This window comes from Squalius cephalus (assembly GCF_949319135.1).
Source record: "Squalius cephalus genome assembly, chromosome: 5".
Classification (NCBI taxonomy): Eukaryota; Metazoa; Chordata; class Actinopteri; order Cypriniformes; family Leuciscidae; genus Squalius; species Squalius cephalus.
In genome coordinates, this window is record NC_137126.1 from 3918584 (window position 1) to 3933804 (window position 15221).

Sequence of the window (15221 nt, forward strand, 5' to 3'; positions counted from 1 at the left end):
TTTAACACAAATATCTGTACTTCTACTTGAGTACGGGAAGTGAGTACTTTTGCCATCTCTGCAAAGTGTGTTTTTCAGTGTGACTATCAGAACTGGAGAATCACCTTAATGAGGAGCAGCTCATGTGTTCAATCATTTACAAATCAAACACATGAACTCACAGCAGCAGGAGAAATAGTGCAAACGCTTTAAAAATATTAATTCTCTTACATCATATGAACAGATGTAAAAATAATTTGATGAATTTGATCATGTTCTTTTAATAGCTTTGCTTGTAATTATGAAATAATAGTTATTTCCCTGCATTTTATTCCATTTTAATTATTGTCATGATCCTGCCATCTAGTCCTTGATGTTGTTTAATTCTTGAGGCAGGATCATGACAGACCCATGTTTTATGTGTAAGCACATGGCCATTTGTTTGGGCTGTGTGCTTGCGTTGTCTTGTCACTTTACCCCGCCCCCTTGTTATCTCATCTTGTTATCATTATTGTATCATCGCCGTCACCTGTTTTCCTGATTAGTTTGCTCCCTATTTAATCCCCTCATGTTCTCTGTCCTGTGTCGGTACATTGTCTAACATTGCGTGTTATTCATTGTGAAACCTTGTGAGTATCCTGTCAAGAGTATTGTCTAGAGAAAGTTCTGTTTTTGCTGTTTGTTTATAGTCTAGTTAATTGTCAGAGTCATAGTCTAGTTTAGTCACTCGTAGTCCTGTCTTGTCTTGTTTTGCCCCCTCGTGGGCTTTGTTTTTCCTGTTATTTGTACAATAAACTGTGTTCCTGTGACTACTGTCTGCAATTGGGTTCATCTCCACACCACCTCATAACAATTATACTTTATGAATTCACAGTGACAATTTCATGTGAGAGTCACGTATGATCTTACCACAGTTTCTGCAGTTTACAGTGAGGATTCCCCAGTACAGCAGAGAACAGCTTCACTCCTGAGTCTCCTAGTTTATTCTCATACAGAATCAGTTCTCTCAGGTGTGAGGGGTTTGATCTCAGAGCTGAAGCCAGAGCAGCACAACCTTCATCTGTGACACCACAATCACCCAACCTGTAGAGAACAATGACACACTCTTCACTCTCAGATCAAAACAGAAATCTTTGTTTTTCTTAATTGTGTTTATAATTTGTGCAATATCTATTATATTAAACAATGAATTCAATATATCAGTAAGTTTAACTGTTTAAATTTACTAATCTCTAATCTAAGAGATTATGGGCCCTATTTTAACGATCTGAAACGCAAGTGTCAAGCGCAAAGCGCAAGTAACTTTGTGGGAGGGTCTTGGGTGCTGTTGCTATTTTCCCGGCGGGATAAATGACTCTTGTGCCCGGCGCAAATCTAAAAGGGGTTGGTCTGAAGTAGCTTCATTATTCATAGGTGTGGTTTGGGCGTAACGTGAAATAAACCAATCAGAGCGTCATCTCATATTCCATTTAAGAGCAGGCGTGCTTGTTCTAAAGCGGATTCCTATTATAACGGCGGATTTGCCAGGCGCGCGCCAGGAGCGGTTCACAGCCAAGGAGAACCAACGTTCTAGTCAGGGACGTTGGGGATGGAGAAACACACCCAAATTAACTTCGGTTAAACAGGCGTATGATAATTTGGGTAAATGTCTAAGCTAGATGTATGCTTTTATAATAAACTGTCTATCTATCTATCTATCTATCTATCGTAATAATGTATGATTTGCAAAAATGATAACTGCTGCATCTGTGTGTATATGAGAGAATCAAAGTGTATGCGCGTTGTGCACACGCTACATTGATTAAGGCCAAGCATGCACCCTTAAAGGGCACCTATTATGCCGCTTTTTAGAAGATGTAATATTGGTCTTGGGTGTCCCCAGAATGCATTTGTGAAGTTTCAGCACAAAATACCCCACAGTTAATTTATTATAACCATTTGAAAATGTCATTTTTGGGGCCTGTTTTAAAAAGAGCTGTTTTGGCGTCTACCACTTTAAATGTAAATGAGCTGCATATCCCCGTCCTGCTGCTGGACCCAGATGATGAAGACAGAGACTCCGGCACAGAATAAACACGAATGACAATGGACTAAACGTCTCGGAATGGTTATTTGATACATTTATGTACTTACAAAGTTTTAATCGCGTCCCCTTTGCCATTATGGATGTGCAACACACACACACACACACAAACGAACTGTGATAACGTTCGCGCAATTTTTTGAAACTACACACACACACACTACTGTGATAACGTTTGCTAAGTACAAACAATTTATTTATTTTTTTCTTAAGGGGAGGGAGATAGACGTTTATATAGCCTACTGTCTATGGAGATAGAGCAGACCTTAATTTATTTACATTTGTAAATGCTGCAAAAAAAATGCCTACGTGACATAAAACTGTCTGACGTTGTTTTTTGAGACATCCTATGACGACGACAATAAATAGCTTTAGACGCATTTGTTGTTGAACTGGCTGACATCGATTGAAATGACTATTTGCTCAAAAATCATAAAATACACTTACTTCTGGAGGTGACGTTGGATCGCAAACAGTAGGCAACGATCCACACTTGAGGATTAACTTTGACCCTCGTTCACTAAACAGTCAGTCAGAAAATGAATCTCGTATTTAGGAAGTTTAAGTGGTGCCTTTTCTTCATAAATAAAATCCATCCGCTGCGTTTTCAGTGGCTCTGATGTCAGTGAAGACTAGTATGTCCATTCTTACATCCCACAACAGAACACCTACACTTCTTAGGAGACATTACCAGCTGTCGTTGAAACAATGGAGGATGGTGTACACAGATCACCGAGGGCGGGGTCTATGCCAAAACCAGATGTCAATCAAATCACGTCGGTGGGGCTTAGCTCAATTCTACGTCACAGTGAGGGAAATCTAGAACAGGGTGTTCTGAGACAGTGCTTATGATTTATTGAGATAGTAAAAAAACTACTGGGTGGATTTTTATCATTCTAGGGTGGTTTTGCTCACACACTGCCAACACACATTTATGTTCAAACACCATGTAAAAGTGAATTTTGCATAATAGGTGCCCTTTAAAATAGCATATGAATAACATGCGCAACGCGCCACTGACTTTAAACTGTTTTTTTTTTCGGTCAGTGGCGGAATTGTTTTCTAAACCTGTAAAATAGCATGAGGGAACGTTTGCGCCGGAACACGCCTCCTCTTTGCGCTGAAGTGTATTTCTTAGTTAACCGACGTGCGTCTGTGGAGGGAAAAGTCCGCTTTGCGCGGGTGCAAAATAGGAATGATACATGCGTCGGTGTACAAAGTCAATTGCGCTGGGTGCAAAATAGGGCCCTATATGTCTATGTGAGGGAGAAATATTATATAAAACTGATCAAATGAAATACATTGAAAACATCTGTTTTTCCACTAAATATAAATGTATTAACATTTAAATTAAATTTAAATTAATATAAAAAAGTCTACATATAAATGTTTATATACATACATTATAAATGCATATATTTTAAAATAAATTTCTCACACATATCATAAAAAAACGGTTAAGTAGATTACAAATCAGGTCAGATAGGTGGAGGGTTTAAAAGCTGAAATGTGACTAATATTTTTTGATAAACCATTAATTTATAATGTTTAAGTAAGAACTGTTATGTTTTAACAGTGATGCTTGTTCTCAGTGTCACTTGCCAAGCTGATCTAGTTGCTGTAACCACAGGCATCAGCTTCTGAAGAACTTCATCTGCTGTGTTTTGTGTGACACTAATTGAAAATAAAAAAATAAACACGTTAATTATTCATGCCAACAATAATAATAATAATTCATATCATAAGTAAATAATACATTATACCACCCTAAATACCCTCAAATATTGTTTAATTAAACACTGCTTTACAAAGGACATGTGAAAAAGTTGTTTTAGTATCTATAACTGTAGAAGCCTCTAGGGGCAAGAAAAAAAGTATTTTTGTACCTGCATCAGCAAATTATTTGCAAAAAAAAAATTAAGCACACAAGTTTATTTGCTTGTTACTTGTTTATTTACCTACTTGCTTATTTATTAATTTACTTAGTTTTATTGTCACAGGAAATGATGCGCACAAAATGTGAATCATTGTCCATCATTTTGCAAGCAACTGGTGATAAAGAAAAATTATGATGAGACATTAATCTAATTTATTTTCTTAATACTTCTCTTGTGGCCCCTAGTTTCATGAATCAAGAAGTGTTTTGTGTTCAACAAGTTGTCTTTGAAATGAGAAGTAAGCTAATCTAATATTTTATCCTCACAGCGCGTCAGTTATGCGGTGATGCGCTATGAAATTATTTTCGGGGCAAATTAACTGTAATATTAATGATAAAAGTAGCCTAATAATAATAATAACAACTATAATTTAATATGCCCTGCGTGCCCGTCCGCTACGCCACTGTGAAGAGCTAAACGGCCACCAGGAACGGCATCAAGGCGATTAACTGTTTTATCAAGTTTACTTTGGCTGTCCGCGTGATGTAATTTTCATAATCAGGAGGATCCGCTTGCAGCCCAATTTTTGTGATCACTCAGACACACAATGGTCAAATGAGTTTACTTTGAAAGGCTTGCGCACTCAACTGGAAATGAAGTTACACGGGTCCATCTGAGGCTTGTAGACTCGATTCCTCAGCATTAAACACTAGAATGAGACGCTCTAGTAAGTGTGCATGGCTACGTCACACATGTTCCCGCCCCACGGTCAAGCCATACTATTAATACTTAATTTAGGAAAAATACTTCCTATTAAATATCTTTATATTAACTGGCTTTTTTATTAATGCAATTCAGTGAATGACAGCCGTCTGTGTCTCCCAGTGTCTTACATTATTGTCAGTTTAGTGTTCAGTGATTCATTTACACAGAAACAAAAGATGACATGTATGCCTTCATCTCCGAATACATTATTTGTATCTTACATTTCATAATGAACTCAGATAAACTCAGTGCCGACTCGTTTTCCATCAGTTCTTTAAATGAATTAGAATGTGTGCAAAGGATTGTGGGAGATTGAAGAACACAAAGGATATACTTGATGCATCCTTCAAAATGAGCTGAATTAAAGACACAAAAGGAAGTCTATCTTCAAAACATCCTTCAAACTGAGACGGCCTTCAGAGGCGCTTGATGACGTGGCAGTCGAGATATGCAGACTCACTAGGACACAGCCATGGTTTGAGAAACGCCCGCAAATGATGTACAATATCCCAGAAATCAATCTGTGTCCCATGATTTAAACACCTCTGATCTCTTAGTTTCTCTTTATTCATAATGTTTTAGACTGTAATGATTGTACTCAGTGTTACTTACTGATTATTTCTGTCTCCAATTAATCTCTTCAGGTCAAACCTCTGCAGTGTCTCCTCTGAGGACAACAACACAAACACTACAGCTGACCACTGAGACGAGGAGAGTTTCACAGCACGTAATCCTCCACGGCTCATATGAGGTTTAGCTTCGTTCACTACTGAAAGATCACCCAGTTCATTCAGACAGTGAAACAGATTGATGTATTTATCTGGAGAGGGATTCTCACTGATCTTTTCTTTAATATAGTCAACTGTTCTCTCATTGTTGTGAGAGCTGTTTGCGGTCTGTGTCTTTAGTCCTTGTAAGAGACTCTGATTAGACTTCACTGACAGACCCAGAAGGAAACGAAGGAAAAGGTCCAGATGCCCATTTTTACTGTCTAAAGCCTCATCCACAGCTCTCTGATGGAGATCAGATAAGGAAACTTTGTCTCCATTAGTTGGTTTGGTAATCTGGTCAAACACATTGATGTTATTGTTGATAAAGGAGAGATGCACATATAGAGCTGCTAGATGTTCCTGAATGCTCAGATGAACAAAGCAGAAGACTTTCCATTGACACAAGCCCAACTCCTCTCTGAAGATCTGAGTGCACAATCCTGAGTACACTGATGCTTCTGTCACATCAATGCCACACTCGCTCAGGTCTTCCTCATAGAAGATCAGGTGACCTTTCACAAGCTGCTGGAAAGCCAGTTTCCCCAGTTTGACAATCATGTCTTCATCTTTCACTTTCTTCTCATAGTCCTTCTCATGTTTGATGTTGGTCTGAATGAGCAGGAAGTGTGTGTACATTTGAGTGAGAGTCTTGGGAATCTCTCCTCTCTCTGCTTCACTCAACATCTTCTCTAGAACAGTGGCTGAGATCCAGCAGAACACTGGGATGTGGCACATAATAAAGAGGCTCCTTGATGACTTCAGGTGTGAGATGATCCTGTCGGCCAGACTCTGATCATTAATTCTCTTCCTGAAGTACTCCTGCTTTTGTGTGTCATTGAAGCCTCGTACCTCTGTCACTCGATGGACACACTCAGAGGGGACGAGATCCGCTGCTGCTGGTCTGGAGGTGATCCAGATGAGAGCAGAGGGAAGCAGATTCCCCACAATGAGGTTCGTCAGCAGCTCGTCCACTGAGGCTGATTCAGATATATTACACAGTTTCACTTCGCTCTTAAAGTTCAGAGACAGACGACACTCATCCAGACCATCAAAGATGAACAACACTTTATATTCATCACTGGATATTTCCATTTCTTTTGTTTCAGGAAAAAAGACATGAAGAAGATCTGAAAGACTGAGTGTTTTGTCCTTCATCAAGTTGAGCTCTCTGAAAGCGAGTGGAAATATGAGCTGGACGTCCTGATTCTCTTTCCCTTCAGCCCAGTCCAGGATGAACTTCTGCACAGAGACTGTTTTTCCAATGCCAGCGACTCCCTTTGTCAGCACAGTTCTGATGGGTTTGTCTTGTCCAGGTAAAGGTCTAAAGATGTCACTGCATTTGATCGGTGTGTCCTCGGTTTCTGCTCTCCTGGACTGTGTCTCAATCTGTCTCACCTCATGCTCATTATTGATCTCTCCACTTTCACTCTCTGTGATGTAGAGCTCTGTGTAGATCTCGTTCAGGAGTGTTGGGTTTCCCTGCTTTGATATTCCCTCATACAAACACTCAAACTTCTTTCTCAGATTTGATCTCAATGTGTTGAGGACTTCAACAGGTTTAGAGTCATTGCTGTAAGATTAAAATACCATATTATTACACAAGTTAGAGAAGTAAATAGCCATAATTTACAAAACTATTTACACAGACACAGAACATCATTAGGTTTCTGAAATGTGTTAATCATTAATCATGTGTTTGAGTGATTTGTGATGTGAATTGCAGCACCTAAAATTAAACAACGACAACAAAAAAGTCCTGCATTTTACCTGAAACCAGGAAACATATTTTCATTAAAGTCTTTTTGTTCATGAATCACAGGCTTGTACACAGATTTGTTTTTAACTGTTCTGGATAGAAGGTTTGACCTTAAATCAGAATGAAGAGGGTAAAGAATCAGACACACTGATATTGATGTAATTGTGTCATTAACTGAGTAACAGACCAGCAGCTTTTACAGTGAGTGAATGTATTAACAATACAATACATAGAGCTTTACACAAGAGCACAATGATAATCATCAATAGTGACTGAAACTAGCAAGATTGTAACTCATTAAACTGCTGTATATTAATAACAATTTCATAAAAAATCAAATACAATAAGCACATTTTTTATAGAAATGATATACCTGAGATCAGACTGTTTGTCTCCACTCTTAAAGTTTCGTGGCTCATCCGTAGAGAAGTTACTCTTCATAGACACACAGCTGGACTCTGGGTTTGAGCTCTTCCGCTGGACTGAACTGGTTTCAAAACTAAGTAAAATATAAAGAATACAGACTTATAAAAGACCACATAAATGTTGTGTACTTTTGCTTTAATGTCTGTAACTGTTTTGCACTGTGCTTAAAACTTTGATTACAATTATTTTGATAAGTTAACTTAGTGGTTTGCAAATGTTAAGCATGATTCAACAATTGTACCAAAGCGTAATATTAAGAATTATAAATTCAAAACAAACCAATTGAAATCAACTATAGAATTATAGAATGATTCAACTCAGGTGAACATCAACCACGATCACATAACTCTTTTCAAAGGCACAATGGAGGACGAAGGCTCAACCGACTAAAGAGACCAATGTTTTGCTGACCTTTAAAGATAAACCACCTTACTGTACTCTTGTAACAGTACTCTTGCTGTAAAACATCACTGTTCTGACCAGACACTGTGAAGCTTTCAAAAAATCTGAACCCATATTTATCAAGCCTCTGAGAATTACTCACAAGAACACTGCTAAGAATGGCCTTAAGAGTAGTGTTGTCAAAAGTACCGGTACTTCGGTACCAAGTCGGTACTGAAATTTTTAAAATGTGACGATACCAGCATTTCTGTAGTACCGGTAGTACCGAGTACCGGGTATATTCGGCACCCAGTAATAGTAGGCATCTGCTTTCAGTCGCTCCGTGTTTATCTAAGCGCGGGGCTCCAGACTGACTTTTTTACTTGGAGCACTGTAGCCGATATATACCGTATTTTCCGGGCTATAAGTCGCTCCCGAGTATAAGTCGCATCAGTCAAAAAATGCGTCATGAAGAGGAAAAAAACATATATGTCGCACTGGACTATAAGTCGCATTTATTTAGAATTTTTTTTCAGAAAATCCAAGACCAAGAACAGACATTTAATCTGGAAAGGCAAGTTATTCAACTACACAGTAGCACACAGACAGAACAACAGGCTGAGTAACGTTAGGTGTCCGGTATGTTAACGCAACACATTAACAGTTATTCAGCTACACAATAGCATAAAGAACATATACCTGGGAGGCTGAATAGGCTAAATTAACATAAGCCAGCGAGTCCAACAAGCAAGTTACCAGTAAACAAGTTCACAAGCTCCCGCGATCTCATTCCACATCATTTTCTTCATCCTTGGTGTCGCTTCTGAACAACTCCGCCAACTAGAGCGCCCTCTCGCGGCTGTAGACGGTAATGTTTTCTTTTGGTTCATCTCAGTCTGAATTAAAGGAGAACTCGGCAACTCTAGCGAACTCTAGTCACTTCTTCGCTGATTTTCCCTTTTGTTGTCGCATGTTTTCCCCACGAGCTCCCCCTACAGCTGTGGGGGGGCGTATATGTCACAACACGGTCGTAAAAAACTCACTTGCGGCGGCCTCCTCCCCCTCTCTACCGCTGCTCATGTGCGTTTGTTTTGATTGGAGCAAGCCAACTGTATCGTGTGGAGCTTTGTCTACCGAGGTGGGTAATCTGGTAATACATCATACATGCGTGTGTGTTTATGTCGAATTGCCGTAAAGCGATTCGTGTTTCGCGCTCGTTCTCGTTCTCGTTCTCGCTTCTCACGAGACTTCCAATTTCTATTTTGCCGGGACGGTAGTCCCCAAGTTGCAAGGTTGGTTTTCCGCCTGGGAACGCTGGGGGGAGCGGGGAAAGTCACCAATATCACCAGAACAGGTTGTTTAACCATCCAAATGATTTCTAGACAGTTTTATTAAGTTAAAAAAGTTACCAAGTTCTCCTTTAATTTTGATATATAAGTCGCACCTGAATATAAGTCGCAGGACCAGCCAAACTATGAAAAAAAGTGCGACTTATAGTCCGGAAAATACGGTACCACAATATAGTGTCTCTGAATATTAAACCGCAAAAAGACTATTTAAATATTAACCCTGCATGTTCTGCTTGTCTCTTTGTGAATGAATGGCGCAGACGCGCGGTTTCATTTACCTCACACACACACACACACAGACGCACGAGTGACGCTCACGCTGTTTTCAGTCTCTGCTGCCTCACGATATGATGACATGATGAAATTCATCTCCAGAGCCGCTCTGAGAGTCACTTCATGAGCATTTTACCGTTTCATTTGAGAAAAACTATCGACATATCATACACACACAGAAACTAAAAGGTCTTCACGGCAACCCGTCAAAATAAAAGTTCGGTTTAACTTGAAGAAATTGACAGAAATAATTATATTAGGCTCCTGTACAGTAGATTTAGCTATGTCTCCATGTATTAAAAATACTACTACTAATAATAATAATGTGTGCATTTGAACATTACATTGCTTATGTTTCACTTGATTTTTTTATAAGTACTATTTACATTTAAACAGCATGTAGCCTTCAGTGCTTATATGTATAATTTACTTATGATTACCGTCATAAATAGTAAGTCATTGAATTGAATTGAATATTTTTTTAAATAGTTAAATAAAATAGAAAAATAGTTCCAACAGATTTTGCTGTGGTACCGAAATTGGTACCGAGAACCGTAAAATTTTAATGGTATCGGTACCGACTACTGGAATTTTGGTACCGTGACATCCCTACTTAAGAGTAAAACAATACTTGGCTCAAAGCTGTGCTTAGAAGTTAGTTATCAAGCATATCAGTCGTAGTTTAAGTTAAGTGTAGGACTAAATCTTAAGTGTCAGTCTTAGAGATGATTCACAACACTTTGCTGTGCCACAAATGGGATTTTGGATGATGACATAGGCATGGACCAATCACTGAATAGATTTCCTTATTTAAAGGAACACGGCGACTTTTTTAGGCTTATTCACCGTATCCCCCCAGAGTTAGATGAGTCCATACATACCCTTCTCATCTCCGTGCGTGCTGTAACTCTGTCTGACGCACCCACCGCTAGCCTAGCTTAGCACAAAGACTGGAGGTAAACGGCTCCAGCTAGCATACTGCTTTCAATAAGTGACAAAATAACGCCAACATTTTCCTATTTACATGTTGTGATTTGTATAGTCACACCGTGTATAAATAACAAGGTCACATGAGACACAGCCATCTTCTAACCGTACACATACTGGGAACTATATTCTCAGAAGGCGAAGCACTGCTACTTCTGCGGAGTGATTTACTCCAACTCAGATAGAACTCTCTGCTCCTCACCACGGGGCTTCTCAGGTGCTGCAAGCAAATCACTACGCCCAAGTAGCAGTGCTTCACCTTCTGAGAATATAGTTTGCAGTATGTATACGGTTATAAGATGGCTGAGTCTCATGTGACCTTTTTATTTGTACACGCTGTGACACAAGACAGAGTGCGTCAGACAGAGTTACGGCACGCACAGGGATGAGAAGGGTATGTATGGACTTTTCTGACTCTGGGGGATACGGTGAATAAGCTAAAGTCCCAAAAAGTCGGCGTGTTCCTTTAAGAATATTCTCAGAAAAATTCCCATTGAATGGTGAAATTCCTAAGAGGAAATTACATTAAACACTAAAAATCATTCAATAAATAATTTTTAAGAGAATACATTGTGATACACATTGGAAATGAAAGACAATCACGTTTCACCTAGCCTAGAAATCTAGACGCACCCTAACGGCAGCAAAATGTATTTTGCAGCCAGGGTAGTCAAGCAACTCTCCGTTGACTTTCGGAGCTGTAAAAACCTAAATTGGGTCAGGCCAATCACGTCGTGTATAGAGTAGGCGGGGCGGGCTTAACATAATGACGACAGAGTTGTGACGGTTCCCTGCTACTTGAAAACAAAGAATGGCGGCTGCTGCTGGTGAACAGTCTTTCGAATCGGCTTTGGCCGCGACTCTGGAGGACTTGGAGTTAAGTTTTTCTTTGAGAAAAGAGCAAAGAACGGCACTTAAGTCATTCTTAAAAAAGGAAGATGTGTTCGTAGTTTTGCCGGCCAGATTCAAAAGTTCAATCTATCAACTAACGTTAGCTCCGCTGTTGGGAAAACGCTCTGGTTGGTTAAAGCGCTTTCCTATTGCGTGCAGAGGGAATTTGAAAGGCCACCGTTTATCCCGCCCCTCGGATTGAGCCGTGTCTATGTTGGGTTGCCAGACCTAACACCTTGATGTAGGTCTAGCTTGCCAGGCTACGTTTCACCATGTCTTAATTACAAATTTTAAACCTGTGTGCTGTTAACTGATCAGCCTATATATACACGAAAGCTAGATTTTATGATATATTCAGACGCCATGGATTCCAAAAAGAAAACTGAAATGGCGGGAGGAAGAGGCGCTACCGCTTGCTGAATTAGGCGAACAGCAGAAACATGTTATAAAAGGCAAGTTCAGCCCAACATTAACCCGCGCTGACAAAGATAATGCTGCTCTATCCAAACGATATCTGTCAAAAATTTCAAAAACATTCTTCCTCTCCTGAAAGATTTGCGCACGTCTCTGTCTCCTCACTGCATCACAAGCCCCTACTGGCACCTTCTAACCACTTGAGAGACCTCTCGAGCTGTCTTAAAGAACTGGAAGAGTAAGAGTGATTCTAGCTTAAAGAAATTTGAAAACTTGCTTTTATTCTTAACCCTCTGAGGTCGGCAAACGCGCGGGCGCGTTTTTCTGGATTTTCTCCACATTGTAGCACTATAAACTTAAATTACTCCGTCATTTATGGTCATACAGAAAAAAGAAATATAAAAAAAGAATCTGTGATATTTCTACTTTTGTATGTGTCCACTTACAATCAAATCAAAACATTGTGCTTTTGTAAAATAAAGAAAATAAACAGGGTGTGCGTTCTGCCTCTCCGTCACGGTGAACTTTTTTTTCTTGAGCACGTCTATAAACTGAAACAAAACTCAGGAAATACTTGTCACACATTTATGAGCCATATACCTTTATAAACATTTAAGTGTGTACTTTTAAATGATCGGATTCAAAACGAAAACAAATATTCTCTGTTTAAGTAATTTGTATAAAACCAACAAGATGTCCAGCTTCTCAAACGCTTGCTCATTATATTTAATTTGGCCACGCCCACTCGTGCAAAAGAGATTCACATGCAAATCTCCACATGGAACGCGAACTCGCTCATTACCTCAACAACAAAACACCAAAACACTTCACTTCACGTCGAGTTTGAAAGACGCGCCTGAGCTTACATTGGATTTAGGCTACCTCAGAAGAAGAAGAATGCGATTTGAAGACAAGAAAGATGTAAGGTAAGAAATTCTTACATATTAGTTTGTTATTGTTTCATAAATGTCACGTTGCAGTTAAACTGTTGCTAGATATATGGGGGAATATTATAATATTTAGACCCGTGTTTACTGTTACTGTGTTTGTGGATATCTGCTCAAACGTAGATATGTATATGGTAACCATAATGTTTTATATTTGAGCGCGATCGCGTTTGAATGTATCATATTTTGGATCGCGATCGCGTTTGAATGTATCATATTTTGCAGCGCGATCGCGTTTGAATGTATCATATTTTGGATGAAAGCAAAATGCACCAAACGGCTTCATGTTTTTACTATTATCTCATTCTCATTTCATATCATCATAAAGAAATGGAAACATTTGAAGTAACATGATAATCAATATATTTTTCTCTAGCTTAGTTGTTACTGAAATCTTTTGGAAGATTTATACTGCTATAGGTTATTGTTATTATTATTTTATCCAGCACTGCGCATAACTTATGCCTACAAGGCACAACAAACCTGGTGTTCATTATATTATTGTTGGAAACATTTGTGTGTGTGTGTGTGTGTGTGTGTGTATTCTGTGAATTTTAAAAAGCAATTTTAACCAGAAAAATCTAATATTTATTTCCAAAATCGTGCAGGCCTTTCTCTTGATATCAGTATGTTCACTTTTTTTTTTCAAGGCCCAGATGCCACTGAGGACTTCAACATCCACATGAGTCTCTGTACATGAACATGGTAAAGTGAAAATCAAACACCTTGGAAATGAAAGGTATGTACAATGTTTTTAGGAATGGCACAAAGGTCTCTGTCTTTGGATCATTGTTTTCAATAAGTGCTTTTTTGGCATTTGTTGTGTATCTTTGGATTATGTTGTGTTGTAAATAAATCCAAACAATTTAAAAGCCATTCTTTTTTAAATCTCCTCATTTACAGTATTGTGCAAGGTTGCTCAGAATGACAGGGCCTGATAGCTCCTAATAGGGCCGTTAGGGGAGGGTCTTTGTCTTTCTCAGGTGTGAAAAGCTTACATATTAATGACCTCCGCATAAAGCTTTTTCACACAAAACACGTCGTAAAAATTTTAAATCAATATATTGTCTTATCTGAATGAGCAGTCAGGGTGATTTTCACATAGTTTTAGAGCAAATATTCTAGGCTACGTCATACCATTTTCAAAAGTCTTGTGAAGAAATAATCAGTATGGGTTTCATGGCCTTATTTCAGTGAGAATTTTTTTTTGTATTTTCACAAACCACGCATAAATGTCATTATCTCAAAACTACAAACTTTTACATACATGCTGCTGATATATTATTGTAGCAGAGTTTGTGCTGAATACAGTGTAATTAGACTTTAGCCATGAAAATGTCACAAGTAACAGAAATAACCAGAAATGTCAGAGCATGTCAGAACACCTCCAGGGCCCAGAAAACAGCTCAGACCTCAGAGGGTTAAGATTGAAAGTAGGAGTAAATTTCATGAATTATCAGCATTTAAAGGGTTAGTTCACCCAAAAATTTAAATTCTGTCATTAATTACTCACCCTAATGTCGTTCCAAACCCGTAGGACCTTCGTTGATCAGATATTTTTGATGAAATCTGAGAGCTTTCTGTTCCACCATTTACAGCTACGTCATTGCAACTTTCAAGGCCCAGAAAGGTGGTAAAGACATAGTTAAAATAGTCCATGTGACCACAGTAGTTCAACCTTAAAGGTCCCATGACATGCTACTTTTTGTAGGCTTTAATATAGGCCTTAGTGGTCCCTAGTACTGTATCTGAAATCTCTTTCCAAAAATTCAGCCTCGGTGCAGAATTATAGCCACTACAAGCCAGTCCCAGAATGAGCTTCCTTCAGACAGGCCGTTTCAGTGTCTGTAGCTTTAAATACTAATAAGGAGGAGAAAGGCGGCGCAAGGTGGAGGGTGGGTGTGACCTTGACCATCTTGCGCAACGGTACCGTGGCGTGCATGTTTACGTTGGATATAGCAATGGCACGAAGACACGCAGTCTTTCAAGCATTTCAGTTTGACCCAGAATCTGATCCGGATGGAGAAGCAACGGATGAAGTAGTTGCAACTCAGCGGCTCCAGCAGGACGTTTCCGAATGGTTAGTTTAAAATATTATGTCTGGATACGGTACGTTATTCGGATGGTTTACAGTTAACGTTAACCTACTGTTGCCTTTTCATGAGAGATCTGTAACGTCTGTATTTATCTTATTACAATTACATCAAGCTCTGCGATCTTGAAATGCGGATATCGCGCGCGCCATATAACCAACAGGAAAACGGTTATCCAAATAACAAAGAAGTGTACAACACTCGCGTTACAGTGTGTGTATTCACACACA

The 15221-nt window shown here is 39.0% G+C and overlaps 2 protein-coding genes across 6 annotated transcripts in view; both read right to left on the minus strand.

Moving 5' to 3' along the window:
* The window catches only part of LOC307159014 (NACHT, LRR and PYD domains-containing protein 3-like), a 322697-nt gene that overhangs the window by 225436 nt on the left and 82040 nt on the right, over window positions 1–15221 (minus strand). The gene's annotated exons all lie outside the window — the stretch shown is intronic.
* The window catches only part of LOC307159016 (NLR family CARD domain-containing protein 3-like), a 73150-nt gene that overhangs the window by 41744 nt on the left and 16185 nt on the right, over window positions 1–15221 (minus strand). For all 5 annotated transcript variants that reach the window (XM_079872100.1, XM_079872101.1, XM_079872099.1 and 2 more), the window contains 5 exons: window positions 7604–7729; window positions 7242–7340; window positions 5317–7044; window positions 3665–3736; window positions 889–1062 (listed from right to left, as the gene is read on the minus strand). In XM_079872100.1, the coding sequence (XP_079728226.1) occupies window positions 889–1062; window positions 3665–3736; window positions 5317–7044; window positions 7242–7340; window positions 7604–7729 (2199 nt within the window). The remainder of the gene's footprint in view (window positions 1–888; window positions 1063–3664; window positions 3737–5316; window positions 7045–7241; window positions 7341–7603; window positions 7730–15221) is intronic.